General features: G+C 46.4%; 1 protein-coding gene across 3 annotated transcripts in view; it reads left to right on the top strand.

Moving 5' to 3' along the window:
• Positions 1-16,842, top strand: part of LOC138530413 (guanylate-binding protein 1-like) — a 1,110,598-nt gene that overhangs the window by 1,032,568 nt on the left and 61,188 nt on the right. For all 3 annotated transcript variants that reach the window (XM_069640909.1, XM_069640906.1, XM_069640908.1), the window contains one exon: positions 16,570-16,763. In XM_069640909.1, the coding sequence (XP_069497010.1) occupies positions 16,570-16,763 (194 nt within the window). The remainder of the gene's footprint in view (positions 1-16,569; positions 16,764-16,842) is intronic.

Genomic DNA, 16,842 nt, shown 5'->3' with positions numbered 1-16,842 from the left:
GAGTTCAGACATCTTAATCTGCCTCAAAGATGTATGGCTATCTTGAAAGAAGCAAGAAAGCCTAACACTAAGCACTGTTATTTTGACAAGTGGAGGAGATTTTTAGTTTGGTGCCAGTCAAAACAGATTAACCCCATTGTCTCCGTAGCACCAGGCAGAGAAGGTGACCGCATTTCAAAGAAGGCCATCTCTAGGTGGATAGTCAAATGTATACAAATGTGCTATTCCCTATCAAATAAGACGCTGGGCCTCATTACAAGTACTCCGGTCCGGAATTAACACTGCCGGTAAAACCATACCGGCACCGTTTCCATGTCCGCCCAATCATGACCCGCGGCCCCGGTAATAGCACCACCCTAAACCGCCACCGCGGAAATAGGGGTCCCGTTAAGTCCGTCTGCACGGAAACCCCTCCGTTACCGTCAACACGAAACACCGTGAGCATCACAACTAGCGCGGACAAGGAAATACCGGCAAAAAAATGGCATAAATACCGTGATCACGGTGGCGGAACCGCCGCCACCGCGAACATGGCGTTATACACTGCCTGCTGAACTGAATCATGGCACAGGTGCACCAAATCAGCCCAGCTGGACCTAGCAGGCCACTGGGAGCCTACAAAAGGGCCACACCCAGCCCAACACAACACAGAACCATGCAGGCAGCAGGTCTAGTAGCACTGGGACTGGGCCCACTCAACCAACAGGCAGCACTGCACCTGGTGGCAGTAATGGCGCAGAGGAGGAGGAGGAGGCGGAGGAGGCGCAGGCGGCAACCAGCCAACCATGCAGCTATGGCAAACCCCATTGCCCAGCCAGCCCGACCCCGCCGCCAGCCAGCAATACCACGCATCAGGGCCTCACCCTGGAACCTCACCCCAGGACAGATCCACACACTATACCGGCTGGACCGTGCAACAATCCTGCACATCACCGCCATGATTGAGGTTAACATCAGCAGCCTAATTGACACCCCCACCGCCACCCCCCCCTCTTGAAGGTTGTCTCAGTACTGCATTTCCTTGGCACTGTTGCGCCATGTGTCGGAACACATAGCCCTACCCCGCACCCTCCCCGAGGTCATTGCCACCAAGTTGGCCTTCCATGCCATAGCAGGCATGCCAAATTGCATAGGCGCAGTTGACTGCACCCACGTTGAGCTGACAGTACCAAGTGCAATTGAGGCGGTGTTCCGCAATAGGAAACAGTATCACTCTTTGAATGTCCAGATGGTTTGTGATGCCATGCAACTGATTACACACTGCTGCGCACGTTTCCCAGGCTCATCACATGACTCAATGGTACTGCGGAATTCCACGTTGCCACGGTACATGGAACGCTATGCCGGACAAAGCACATGGCTATTGGGTGAGTACAGCTGACGATGCTACAACCCTGTCGAAGTGGTGTGTGTGTGTCCAGGCCAATGAGCATTGTGAGTGTGCCGCTGTGAACGCACATGCATCACCCCCCTTCCATCTACCAAATACACAGCGGATGCCAGACATCATGAAGGAAGACATGACAGGGCACCACAATGTGCCCGTGCACACGCTGGCACAGCCAATCCCATCACTGTCCCATGAACCTTGTGCCACTGCAGACACCCACCCTCAATTGAAACACTGCCTCAAAAGGCACGAGAGGCTTGTAAATGAGACGACGTGTATTTACTACTTCCGTACAGTGGAGTCGCTCTGCCATGTGTGGACAGCACTTCACCGTGACATGCACACAATCACACAATCAAATGTCTCCCGCAGGGCACAGTAAACATGCAAGTTAATATGTAGGCCCATATCCAGTTAGCGACATACATCGTGATGCCCAAAACATACCTCCATACACTGCATGGTACATATGCATGAATGAATGATGATACAAGAATGCACAGCAGCAGATGAGGACATGATGCCACAAACACTGACATGTTCATCCCATGTAGGTGATGCGGGATATGCACTCACGCCATGGATGATGACACCTGTACGGAGATCAAGGAACAGGCATGAAGAGGCATACAATAGGGCACATATCCACACACGTGGAATGATTGAGAGGACATTTGGACTGCTGAAGGCCCGTTTCCGCTGTCTGAGCTGATCTGGCGGATCACTGCTGTACAGCCCAGTGAAGACGGGTAAAATCACGCTCGTATGTGCCATGCTGCACAATATATGCCTGCGCAGGAACATCCCAATGCCACCAGACGCAGATGAGGAAGATGGGGATGGGGATGGAGATGGAGATGGAGATGGGGATGGGGATGGAGATGGGGATGGGGATGGAGATGGGGATGGAGATGGGGATTGGGATGGAGATGGGGATGGGATGGCACCGCCTCCCCCTGGGGGTCCACATGATGGCCAGAGAGCACGGGATGCCCTGATTCGCATTTACTTTCGAGTCACAGCACATTCACAGAAATGCACGAACATGGTGACGACAATGAATTAATAGTTGCACTGCAAAATAAATGATCAATGTCCACACATGTATGTCTTGATTCGAAATGGTGATGTATTGATGTAATAACAACAGGGAAGGAGGTGCATTGGTTAGGGAAGCTGTACACCCGGGGCCACCCACCACCCAAACGTGCCCACCCCCACCCAGACCCCATTGTTCAAACCCCCAAAACTACCTACCCCACCACCCAAACGTGCCCACCCCCACCCAGACCCCATTATTCAAACCCCCAAAACTACTTACCCCACCACTCAAACGTGCCCACCCCCACCCAGACCCCATTGTTCAAACCCCCAAAACTACCTACCCCACCACCCAAACGTGCCCACCCCCACCCAGACCCCATTGTTCAAACCCCCAAAACTACCAACCCCACCACCCAAACGTGCCCACCCCTCTCACACCCTTGTAGTCCACATGTGTCCTGCACTGCCCCACACACATGCCATCACTTCCGTGTGCGCTTCTGTGCCTGTGCAACCTTGCCCGAGGGACCCGTTAGCCTACTCGAGCGCCTCCTTGGACTGGCAGTAGTGGAGCTGGATGGGGTGGTTGTGTTTGATTGGGCAGAATCTGGGATTGAGGGCATCCGTGCCAGATTTGCCTGTTGGCCAACCAACATGGCCTCTACAAGCCTGGAGGTGTGGTCGTTGCCCTCCCACACATGGCGTGCAAGGGTCACTATAGTGCTCGCAAAGCGTCCGATGGACCTCGACAGGCGACGCACTGAGGCGCTGTAGCTCTCCCTCTGCAGCCTGGATTCCTCTAGCTGCCTCTCCACCAGCTGGGTGAGGGTAGCCTGCTGGTCCTCCATCCGCTGCATGCGGGCATTCAGTTCGGCCATGGATGGGGTGGCGGACCTCATGGGACTCCCCAGTGATGTGGGGCTGAACTCCAACTCATGGAAGGAGCCCAGGTCTTCCAATGTGGGCATCTCCCCCTGTGGCCCCGTTTCCGAGTGCTCTTGCGGGGCACTGTTATCACTGCAGGCCGCCCCCTCTGCAGTGCTGCTGCCTTCGGTGTTGTGTTGGGTGGCCATGATAGGTTCCCGTGGCACCTGTCTAGACTCAGGCAGTGTGGAGACGGTGGGGATGTCGGTGGTGGTGGTGGGCCGCACATCTGTAGTGGCTGGTAATGTGGCCAGAGGTGCAGAACTGCCGGCAGCATCCTCCTGTGTGGTGGCGGTGGCTTGTGTACTTGCCGGTGCAGATTGGCTGGCCTGTTGTGCAGTATCACTGTCACTTGAAACGGCTGTGGGGACACAAAGGGCATGCAATTAGTGTTGTTGTGGTGGCAGATGGGTGCATCACATGCGTCATTAAGATTGTACATTGAATAGTGTTAGTCACATGCATCTGATTGCTGGTGTATGCATTCTGTGATATTGGTTGCCATACGGATCATGATGTGTCCTTTGGCCCACACATGCACTGCCTGGGGGGGGGGTTGTTAATGGGTCCTTTGGCCCACAAATGCACTGCCTGGGGGGGGGGGTTGTTAATGGGTCCTTTGGCCCAGTACTCACAACTGCATATTTTCATGTGGCATTCATGTTTGGGCACTTACCGGCATCTGCAGGTGGGCTCACTCCTGCCTCAGCCTCCCCGATCCCATGGATTCCCTCTAGGTGGAGGACGCTGCTGCAACGCTCCTCCCATGCTTGCAGCCTGAGTGGGAAAGGGGGTCCTCCGCCTGTCCCACTGCTGTGTTGGCGATGCGTGGAAATGAGGTTGCGTACCCTCAGCCTCAGGTCGTCCCACCGCTTGTGGCAGTCCTTCACGCTCCTCGCTGTCGCGCCCACAGCGGTGCACTTGCGTGCATCTTCGGCCCACACCTCCTTCCTCCGCTGCTGTGTGGCACGCCGTTGGTCGGCGCTGAACAGCATCTCCGCATTGTCCACAATGTGCTCCACCAAGACGGTTAGCTCCGCCTCGCTGAAGCGCTGTTTGCGCTGCCTCTGAGCAGGAATCCTGGCAGACATACTGGTGGTCCCTTTTGGCTTCTTAGAGTTAGGATTGTGCTTATGCTGGCTCTGGATGGCAATGGATTGTGCTTTTATATGATGGCCGCCTCTCTGTTTCCTGTTTTGGCGATCATGGTATTTCCGGTTCCGTGTCCGTGGCGGCGGAGGCGGACACGGGTTTTGCGCCACTTGTGGCTGCGTTATTTCCATTTCCGTGGGGTTTTCCGTGACGGCGGTAACAACGTTTCCGAGTCCGTGTGGTGCGCGCGACCGACAGCGTGTAATCGGACGGTTTTTCCGCAACCTTGCGGACACGGAAACGTTTTTACCGCCGTCACGGATTTTGCACGGTCCCGGACTGGCAGGTTGTAATGAGGCCCACTGTCTTTTACGCCCAGGGCTCACTCCTCAATAGGCACAGAAGCCACCCTGGCTTTCATTGCAAATGTCCCTCTAGACAGTATTTGCAAAGCAGCTACATGGTGCTCAATACATACTTTCACTCATCACTGCTGCATTGACATTCATTCCAAGACAGATACACAAGTGGAACAAGCTGTTCTAAGACATCTCTTTGCTCATGAACCTTCTCACATCCCACCTCCTTCTTCTAGCACTGCTCACTAATCTATGCACAGCATGTGATCTAAGCAGATTCCACAAGCCTCAGAAGGGATACATTACTCACCATAATCTTATTTCTGATGCTTGTATCTGCTTAGATTCACATGCGCCCACCCTTCTTCCCATCAGAGAGAAGCGCATGGATGCTCATTGAGCTTGTCTGATACGTATCTGCTTGGATACAACTGTACTCACGCTACACCTCATGCTACTTCATGTCAGAAAAACAACAATCTGAGGGACCTCGATGCGTGAGGGATCATGGGTACAGTGGACATCATACTACGGATAGTATTACTGGCACGCTATGCAAGAATCGCTCAGCCTCATGCAATTATATGCAAAAAAATATTTATTTCCTGTCAGGTGGACAAAGGTAAAATAGCGCAGTACAACGTGTTTCGCAGTAATACAACTGCTTGTTCACGTACAAGGGAACCGTGTGGTGGTGAACCATAAATACACAATGACACCTCTATGATGCAGTAAATGCGATAGTTCTACATCCCTGAAGATAGCTGAATGTGCTCAGTCTGTTTTGGCCATGTTGAAATGCTGGTTTAATGTTTCTATGTGTATGGATATATACTAAATGTACAATAAAATGCACAGTGATTAACGAATACTTGTCAGACATAGTAGGCAACAATGCACTCAATAAGAGAGAAATGCATGGAAATACTGCAATTTATGGTTACTGCATTATATAGGACATGATCAAAGCCTAAAAGGTTCCATGTGCATGTAAACCAGATGTAAATAAGTTACACCATTTAAATATAGTGCTGTAGATACAGTACATATATTCAACCATAAAGTGCAAAGTGCATCAAAACATGATCACATGGTTTGACACAGATAAAAAGAACTTGCAGTGCATACAAATGGTACCATGAGACAGAAAGATATCAAAAAGCTGTAAATTCAGTGCATGTCCTATGTTATTTTATGTTGCCTGTTCTTGTAGAGCGCACGGTCACCCAAGAGTATCTTGGCACTTTGAGAGGGAGTGGGAACTGATTACTTCCGGCAAGTCTAAAATAAGTAGGTTTTCACCAACCTTCTAAAAGCTAAATAATTTGATGTTTTCTTGATGAAAAGTGGAAGGTTGTTCCACAAAACTGCCGCAGCGACGGAGAAATCCTGGCCGCCAACCCGAGACCGTTTGTATCTTGGCACTACAAGTTGTTTGGCTGTGGCGGAATGAAGGCTACGGGTGCGATAGTAGCGGGTGAATTTGGCTTGGAGATATTCAGCGTAATGCCTTGAACTCAACCCGCTGTGCCACCGGGAGCCAGTGGAGAGCCCGAAGCACAGGGGAGATATGTGCTCCAAAAGGCGTGTCAGTTGCCACCCGAGGGCTAGATTTTGTAGACGTTGCAACCGTTGAATCAAGCCTTTGGGTTGGGCCAGTTACAAAGAGTTGCAATAATCTAGCCGCAATATAACCATGGCCGTTACAGCAGGAGGACACAGTAGGGCAGGAATCAAGGGCAATACCTTCCTCAGTATTTTCAGCTGGAAATGGCCAGCCTGGCATACAGCGGTAACTTGTTGGTCCATAGAGAGTGATGCAGAGAGAACACCCAGGTCTTTCACTTTCCTTACCGGGATCGGAAGGGATCCTAGCGATGAAGGCCAAAAGGAGGACACCCAGAGTGTAGGATCAGGGGGATAGCCCACCACCATCACCTCAGTTGTATCTCCATTTAATTTGAGCCAATTGCAGTTCATCCAGTCTCCAACAGCTGTCAGACACGCTCGCAGGCACAACGACACCTCAGCCTGATCCAGGTCTAATCAGATCAGAATCTGGGTGTTGTCTGCATACGAGTAGCATCTGACACAGAAGGATCAGATAAGACAAACAAGGGCCCAAATATAGATGTTAAACAAAATAGGAGACAGGGAGGAGCCCTGCTGCACTCCATAGCTGAGGTGACGAGGAGCAGAAAGAAAGGGGGGCAGAGAGAGGGTCTGGGTACGATCCACAAGGAACGATGTGAACCAGGCTAGTACGTGCCCTGATATACCAAACTGGGCAGGATGGGATAGCAGAATGGAGTGGTCGACTATGTCGAAAGCTGCAGAAAGACCTATCAAAATCAGAGCTCCCACTCCACCTGCATCCACCAGCCTGGCCATGTCATCCAGAACAGCAACCAGAACACTCTCCTTGCCCCGACCAGGACGGAACCCAGATTGTACAGGATCCAGAAGATTGGAAGATTCCAGAAATGTAGAAAGAAGTGGAGACATCAGTGACTCTAAAAGTTTAGCCAGAAAAAGCTGAAGCGAGATAGGACGGAAATTATATAGAGTAGCCGTAGATTTTCTCTACTGGGATTTTAGTGGACCTGCCCATGTCTTCCAGTCTGCAAGAGACCAAGAAATGGTCTGACCTCAAAATGGGTTCAACTGACTGCAACGTTAAAAGGGATTTTTGTGAGAAAATCAGATCCAACATATTGCATAGTTTGTGAGTAGGGCTATTGGCATGTTGATGGAGTTGGAAATCGGCCAAACTATCATCAAACAGGTCAAGAGTTGGGTGTCTGGGCAATCTGTATTTTAAGTTAATGTAAACACAATAGAATATCCAGAATGTAATGGGAACTCCCGTCCCCTGCACACATATCAATAGTGAAGTTGCCCTATCAGTCAAAGTTTAGTGGCACTCATCCAGCTAGTGGTCCCATGTGTTCAGACTTTCATTGCAATTTCTTTTAAACCACATTCTGCTTGCTTAAATTAAGCAAGATTTATTAACCAATTAAAGGTAGAAAAGAGAAATTATTTTTCTTTCAAAGTTACTCTGTTGCATACATCAACTTAAATTGAATAATCTTGATTTTTACATTACATTTATTCAACAATGAACTCAAAACTTTTTGCATATTCAAGTAAACAGTAAAAAACTAAATAAGTACGTTTTTCAATTGTGGGTGCTCTACGCATTTCGAAAGATAACTCTTCTTCAGGAGCAGGAAACTCTAACACATTTTCAATCGGTTGTGACTATTCATCAATTCAACATTTTCACTTTATAGAAACATTTTCACGTTTATAGAAACAGTTCACAATTCACAGTCTTGACTGCCAGTGTGAAGTAATGGGTACTTGTCCTCAGTTTGTGTACTCTTGGGTCAATGAAGTTACTTGAGGTGTTCCTATAATGTAAAGTAAAATTACATTAAGATTCCAAAATGGTATAGTGTTCAATAGGTTGACATAAGTTAACATGGCTTAATTACCTTGTGGTGTTCTGCGAATATACTAGCTGGATGGTAGATGTCGCCCCTTGATGCAGTGATGCCTGAGTCTTTTCTGTTCCTTATTCATACAGTTCTCATTCGTATGTATCACCTTTCCTGTAATGCATATTCAATGTTCAGGTAGAATTTTGCACTTTCTAGGAAATAAACTACTGAAATTCCATTAACCTGGTAAGAAATGTTACTCACAGACAGAGAAGTCAGGAGTTGTTCTGACCATTCTTGTTCGCATTGCCACGTCTGTTCTAATGCCTGTGTTATTCGTGATGTCGACTACCTATGTGCAACCTGTTTAAGGAATATGAGTTCCGTTAAGGATATTCTAGTCAATCTATGTTAAATTACTTTTTATTTCCTCTAATAAGTGCATGTTTACCTGTGGATGTTCCGCGGTGAGTCCGGAGGAGGGATCTCTAATGTTAAGCCCCTTTCATAAATCGATTGATTTGTTCCTTTTCTGCTGTGTGGTAAGATTCATCATCTAAGACTATGCGTCTAATCCTTAGTAATTGACTGAGAGGGAGGTTGTTTTTAAGATGTTGTGGGTGATGACTTGTGTAGTAAAGACTGTTGTTTACATCCGTAGGTTTTCTAAAATGGTGGTATGTAATTTTTGATCCTTAGGGAGGATCTTGACGTCAAGAAAGTATACTTCTGGTGTACTTCTGGTGTGCCAATTTCCAAGGTAAATTTGATTTTTGGGTTACCACCCGTTCAGGTAGTCTACAAACGTCCCAAGTTCTCTGGCTGGTCCTCTTCAAATCCCGAAGATGTTGTCAATATATCTTTTCAACGTGGCCAATTTATTTGACCATGTGGGGTTGTCCAGGATGTATTGGTTTTCAAAATGAAACATGAAGATGTTTGCATAGGCTGGGGCCAATGCTGAGCCCATGGATGTTCCTGATGTTTGAAGGTAGTATTGGCCATCAAATCTAAAAAAGTTGTTATAGAGGATCATTTTGGCGAGTTCAATCGTAAATACTTTGTTTGAGGCAAAGTATTCTTCCTTTAGAAGAATCCATTCCAAGGCTTCCAAGCCGCCTTCGTGGGGTATGGATGTGTACAATGATTGTACATCAAGAGTAAATAGCGTTTTCAATATTTTTGAGTGTGTTCAGAAAGTGTGTAATGTCGTAGATATGTTGATGATGATTGTACAATCAGTTGCAGTAATCTATCCAAATATTTAGACAAAGGGTTAAAAATGCTGTCTGTGGTTGCCACTATTGGTCTAAATGGTGGGTTGTTAAGAGTCTTGTGCACTTTTGGTAGTCCATAAAAAACCGGTATGATCGGATTTTTGTTGATTAGGAAGTCTTTGGTTTTGTCTGTAATCCACCCTTCATTGTGTGCTTTGTGGATGACCTTGATCATTCTTTGTATTTCTTTTGTTGGATCCTGTTCTAGAGTTATGTAAGTGTCTTGTAGTAATGTGAGGCATCCTGTCTGATACATTGTTGCATCCATGATTATGATGGCTCCACCTTTATCAGCTGGTTTACTTTCTATGGATCTGTCCTCAGCTAATTGCTTCAATAATCTGTGTTGATGTTTCCGTAACCTGTGTCTTTTTAGGTGCGAGTATTTGATGGATTTCAAATCTTTCCTCATTTTAGTTTCAAACATATCAAGTGCTGAGTTCTTCACATTCGGATAGAAATTACTTTTAGGTTTCATTTCAAGTGTATCAAACGTAGTAGATCTCTCTTGTGTTGGTGGCATCGAGTCAAAAAATAGTTTTAATTTCATTTTCCTGATGACTTTAGCTAGGTTGATCTCTTCATTGAATAAACTCGAATTATTCGTGGGCACAAATGATAATCCTAGCCTAAGTAGGTCCAGCAGTTGTTTGGAGAGTATTTTAGTTGAAATGTTCATAATCAAGTTGGTGTTTTTTTCTTGCTCCGAAGATTTCTTACCACCTCTTCGGACCTTCTGTCGTCTTATAAAGGAAATAGGCAAGGTTCTTGTCTGTTGTCTGGTCTTATTTTTGGACAGATCCATGATGTAATTATTATAAGTTAAAGTCCCCCAGAACCACCAGATGAGTATATTGGATCTGAAGGTTAGCTATTAGATCTGGAAATTGTTCAAGAAAACTGCTTTGGGAAGAGCCCGGTGGACGATATATGAGCAGAAAATGACAAGTGCTAGTGGGTGAAATCACACATCTAAACAGAAAAGCATACATAGGGACATTATGAGGGCAGTCCAGTTGTGTTATAGTAACTTCAGTCCTATATATGACTGCAATCCCACCCCCATGATGAGGTGGCTGGCGATCAGCATACAAGATGCAGAAGCCTGGGGGGATTGCTTGCACTAGAGATGGAGCAGAGCTTGCCTGTAGCCACGTCTCTGTGAGGCACAGTAATGTAAGGCGACGATCTTCAAGCAGGAAACGTAGCTCATCTGTATGTGCAGGGAGCAAGGGAGTGTTTAATAACAGTAGTGAGAGGTACTTTGAATTAGGTGATTCACTGAATGGGGATTTGAGGGTGGTTATTTTAGGTGCAATAGGGTGGCAATTCCATCCTGATGGTAGTATGGTAGCCTCCGGGGCGAAGGCCGCTAGGTATGTCTTAGAGTAGGTAATACGATGCCGGGCCTCCGGCATCAGATCTTCTGGAAAAACAGAATATTAACAAACAAAAAAACAACAAAGAAATACTAAGAAGATTACTTTCACAATATGACTAAGAAGACCCCATGAAGAAGAGAGAAACATAGCAGGAAACATGGGAGCCAAAGAAAACAATTCATGTTCCCAGAAATGTGTGTATATATATATATATATGTATATATATATATATAATGTAAATATATAGATATAGATAGATGAATGAGGATCGACTGACACTCAGTGCCCAAGATTACGAACACCTGGACTCTGTGCTGGTATCAGGTGGTGATCAGTGGACAGCAAACACTGGCTTCCCCATGCCCCTGTGAGTTTCTCTTCTGTCAGTGTTACAGGATGGAGTGCAAGTATTTGCCAAGTGTGATTTTGGTGTCTTCCATACCTGTTTCTGGTCAGCTCCAGGTCAAGGGCCATTTTGGAGCTTGGGTGCCCAGCATATGGTAATCTTCCACTCGTGTTCTGTGCATGAACCCTTGGCCATCCGCTGAGCAATGTGAAACATCACAGGCTAATAAATACTGGATATGTAAAATACTGATTCTGGGGTCGATTTTCTCTGGGGTTTCTCCCTGTTGACATGGGGGTGGGTTCTGGGACAATGGATTGTGGCAAGCCAGAAGGGCCCGAACCAGAGGAGATTGGTAAATATCGTTTTATTTAAATTAAAAGGAAAAATGCCTAGTATCCCTATTGCTAAAGGGGTGTTTCCCTTAATATCCAAACTAAACTAAGGTGCTTGTCTACATTCTAAAATAAAAATAGTCCTCAGTTCAAACCTATCCACTAAACTGTCCCTACCACCTATCAAGAACATAACAGAAAGATGGAGAGTGGCTTGCACACTCTGTTCTCCATAAAGGCTTCTCAGTCTTTCCAGTACTCCCTCCCGGATCTTGATCCGATAATGTATTTAACCAAACGTTCCTTTCAAGGCACAACCTTGCTTGTCAGTCTTATTACAAAGTTCCTTAAAGATTTCCCAAAGTATATACTAATCTCAAGTTGCTGAAATTGCAACAAAATCTATCTTTTGTATGTGGGGGATATTTGCCTGATCCCCTTCCACCAATTTGTCTGTTATTTCCACACTTGGCCCAGTTTCCGGGGTTTCTAGTGTTCCTGTGTTATTTTCTCCTCACTCTGCTTCTGCTAGTGTGCCATTGGGGTCTCCTGACCCACTATTCTATTGATTTTAACAGTGTTTTTGTGACACTCCTGGGCGTTTGACTCTGTTTCTCTCGGGTCTTAGTGACCCTTCTGGGTGGTGAGCTGTTCCCACCACCCCTTACCCACTTGGTCTCTCTCGCTCTTTGGTTCTCTGGGACCCTTTGTTGAGGTTAGGGTCTTGTTCCCTTCTCGCTCGCTATTTCTCTTCTCTTTCTCTCCATGTCACTTGGGCAACTCACGTACCTGTGCAGTGGCGGTCCTTGCCCCAGGTGGGCCAGTCACGGTTGCAGCAGTGGTGTCCTGCTTTGCTCTCCACTCCTCATTGGAAGTGGGCAGTCTTCCCCTTCCATGGGCCTCGCCTCGTTACTCTCTGGCTCTCGGCTTGAGGGTGGAAGGCTCGTGCTCCGGTCAACTCAGGACTCTGCATCTGCATTGACTGGTTTTGGGCCCACCGCGTCTGCTACATGGTCACACCTCCCTGTCTCTTCAGCGCTTCTTGGTCTCGCTTCCTCCGGCCTTGCACGCCTCTTCCCGGGAAGTATCACGTGCCCCTCTGGCGTTCTCTCACTTCTGCAATGCCGCCGGCTCCACAGCTCTGCACAGCTCCTCTCCTGGTGCACGCACTCATGTCAGGGAGTCATCTTGACTCTGGGATTCTGCTCCTCCATTCCATTGTCCTTGGCCTTTATTCATCCCCCACTCCTCAGCAGGTGTGTGTTCTTCACGACAGGTGATACAACAGGTAGGGGATTACACTGAGAGGAGTTGTCCTCCCTATTAACTCCCAGATAGGCAGAAAGTACATTTTGTATAGGGAGTGCCCTATGGCAATGGGAGCCCTTGTCCCATATAGGGGAGTCACTCTCATGAAAATCCGCTTTCCCAAACCCCTTGGGATGGTTCTGCTGAGCTATCTCACCTCCTGATGCTCACAGACCACCCCCCCCCCATAGAGAAGAAGGGACAAAGTCTCTGGATTGGTCACAGGATGCAGTTTTGTTCTCCCAACCCAGGAAGCATATTGCCTCTTGACTGACCTGGGGTCGTTGTTATTGCTCTATGCATTAAATGTACCACTGAATCCACCAAAGAAGGGCTGGGGAGCTCTGCAGCATTCTCCTTATGCCACCTTCTGGGGTTGCATAACGAAGCAGGTGGCTTCCCCTGCCCACCCACCTCCAAGAGTTCCCCAGCCTCTGGGTGACAGAGGTGACCGTCTCATACGTCTCTACAAAGACCCATGGACTCTTTTGTTGATGTTGCCATCCTCATCTCAATTTTTTGAAATGTATGTAATTTTCACCATTAGTTTTACGGATGTGGGGCTAGTTTGTAATAGACAACAGTTACTCAGTGCAGTGACTTTTGTATTCCTAGTCGTACAACCATCCCTCACTTTGTGCAATATCCACCATCATTTTCACTCTCTAGTGTTATCATCATAAAATTTCATACCATCTTTGACTAAGTCATCAGTGGAAGGATGGGAATGGGGTGACCGTGTGGGCTTGGGTCCATTTGACACTTAATGAGGCAGGCCACAGTTGTGGTAAATGGGCGGGAAAACCTCAGTTCCCCCACTTGTTCCCCAGCCTCATATGCAAAACCAATTTTGTAAATAGGAAAATGCATTTGTATCCTGGGAAACATAAATGCGTGCGCTAATCAAGCTAAGAGTTGGATGGAAAAACAAAATGCTCGTGGACCCACTCCTGTGCGCGCCTGCGGGCCTGGTTAAAATTCCTAAGCATGCAGGTTATCAGCAAGAATCCAGAATAGGGACTTGCACAGATTCAAATCAATAGAAGCAGCCTTTCGCACTCTGCTATACAAGAACGCCACAATTGTAGAAGGTTGATTCCAAGATGGCAGATTCTGAACAAGGGGCTGGAGGAGGTAGACGGAGAGGGAAGACTGGCGCAGATGTTAACGAAAAAGACAGGAGTGGAGGAGGCCAAAAGGGTAGAGAAAGGATCAGTGGAGGGACAAAAGGAGAAAAGGAAGTGGAGGAGGAAATGGGAGAAAGGGAGAGGAGGAGTGAAAAAAAGTAGGTCAGAGTTGCAAAGAGAAGAGATAGATGAGAGGGTGGCAATGCACACCCAAGAAGAGAAAGAGAAAAGGAGGAGAGGATAGGTGGAATAGGGGGTGACTAGACAGGCGTATGAGGGCGTTCTCCAAAGCTCAGCCTTGGAAAAAGCTATACTTTGATGGAAAGGCCTTGCAATGTATCTGAGAGTCAGGGGAGATTGCCAAGCGAGGATACCACCACCAGAAAGGATTTGGGGGAGACAGGCTTATAAATCTCAGATTTCAACCATGGTAACAGTTGGATGCCTGACCCCACTTCCTGACGACTCAATGCAGCACAGGTGGTGGTGCCAGCCAAATCTTGAGACCCAGAATTTCAAGACAACATCCTGACACACCTTACAGCCAAAAAATACAAAAAATGATGTATGGGACACTATAAATCCCAGAGACAGTGGGTGACTGTTTATCGCTGAACTGGCAGACCAGTTTTGTTGATAAAAAGGACTGAGGACCTGGGTCCTAACAATGTCCTGACCAAATTGTACATATATGCCATTCCTAAACCGTTTGGCCAGTAAAACCCTAATAACCTATTTTTTAGAATGCAGACTAAATTAGGAAGTGGGCATATATTTGGCTTTGAGTTGTCTGTCGATCCCTTCGCTTTGACATATCTCAGACTCTGTGATGAATTATCAGACTTTTTGTTTGCTGGAAAAAATGAGAAATTCTTTGAACGCATTGTCTCATTATCAAAGTATGATACTAATTTCTGATCTATGGGCCAGGCCTTCTAAACCTGCAATTCAAACACGTCGTAGGGAGTTTTGTACTTTGACTTCATAGCAGTAAATGGCTCCAATAAAAGGTAATACATGCTCAGTATTCATAACTAGACTTTTGCTAACCCTTATTGACTTCATAAATCAATTATTGCCATCTGGTGAAGTCCCATCATATATGAGGAGATCCCAGATTATCTGGCTCCTGAAGAAAGCTTACACAGACACACAGGTCCTCCATAATTACAGACTGTTCTCAAATATTCCTTACCCCCCCCAAGCTAATAGCCAGAGCAGTGGTTGCACAGCTACAAACGTATATTGCGGACTAAATGATCTTTGACCTGAAACTTCCAGGTTTTAAAATGGCACTGAAACAGTCTTACTTCCAATTATGTACCTCAGATGCCTTTCAGATACTGTTAACACTTGCGCCCAAATATTACTTGATTTATCCATGGCATTTAATACTATGGACCAGAAAATTCTCTTAACCACACTTACTGACATTGGAGTCTCAGGTAAAGCAACACAATGGCTTGCCACATTCATAAGATGTAGAGTTGCTGTCAAATACTCCTTCTCCTTCCAATAAGTGCTTAAACAGTTTTACAGGGATCACTGTATGTTGCCATTTGTTTAACATTTATATCCTCTCGCTCATGATGCAAATCCGGGGGGTATGCAATAGATTTCTACAATTATGCAGAAAATGAGAAGGTCAAGTTTTAGACTCTGCCAGCCGCAAGTCAAAACATAATTCTCACATAAATGTATTTAAGCTATTACCATATTAATGCATTCCAGTCCACCTAAACTTAATCCATTCAAATCAGAGATTCCAATAGTGGATTCCTTCCCAGAACTGTGTCAAGCAAAAATGTCACCTGAAGTAAGCAAATGCCTAGACTACGTTACTTAAGAAACCTGAGATGCATCTTTCCATTTATGGACAAGTAAAATAAAACATCTGCAATGGTGGCACTCATCCTGTAGATTATTGACTACCCCAATAGTTTATATCTTGGCCTCCAAGCCTATCTATTAAAAAGACTTTGACTCCTTCAAAATGCTGCGGTCAGACCAATCCTGTGGCTGAAGTGAATAGAGCACGTTACTCTGGCTTTGCGTGTTCATCATTGGCTGCCAGTTTCTTCAAGTGTCATGTTTAAAGCATTTTGAAAAGCCTATCAAACATATTATGGTACACTACCGCCTCATATTGGAAAAACAAATTAAGCCTTACGTGTCCTTCCACAGCCCTGTCAACCCCAAACAATTCAGGTTGGCTAGTTGCCTTCTACTCACAAAACATGTTTAAAGTTTAGAAAAAGGAGACATTGAGGAAAACCTTTAGCTAGTTTGCCCCCTGATTGTAGAAACTTTCCCCTGCTGAAGCTACTATTTATTTTGAAATTTCTTTTGTTTAACGACAAATTAAAAACATATCTGTTCACCTTCACTTTTAATAGTTCTGTAAAGTAATGGTCAACTGCACCAAGTGCTGCAAGGCCGTCATTGTGTTGTGATGTCTGCTGCTTAGACTGTGTGTTTTTGTGATTACAGCTTTTTTCTGGTAGCCAATAACTGCTCATCTTGCTTTTTGTCTCTTCAGAAGAGCGTGCTAGGGCAGAGGCCTTACAAAGGGAGGTCCAAGTGAAGCAAGAGATGCATGAGCAGGCCCAGCAGATGCTTGCGGATCAGCAGAGAGCTCACAAGGCGCACACACGGCAACTTCAACAGAAAATGGAAGCGGACAGGGCAAAGCTAGTGCAAGAGCAGGACATGGTGATTGCCCGCAAACTCCAGGTACGTCACCACCTTTCCTGCAACCAGTCCTTTTACACTTGGCAGCAAGGTGTACATCCACACATACTCTTAGCTCAGG

This window comes from Ambystoma mexicanum, chromosome 1q, assembly GCF_040938575.1.
Source record: "Ambystoma mexicanum isolate Mex_15411 chromosome 1q, UKY_AmexF1_1, whole genome shotgun sequence".
NCBI lineage: Eukaryota > Metazoa > Chordata > Amphibia > Caudata > Ambystomatidae > Ambystoma > Ambystoma mexicanum.
This window is presented reverse-complemented; position numbering and strand designations above follow the sequence as displayed.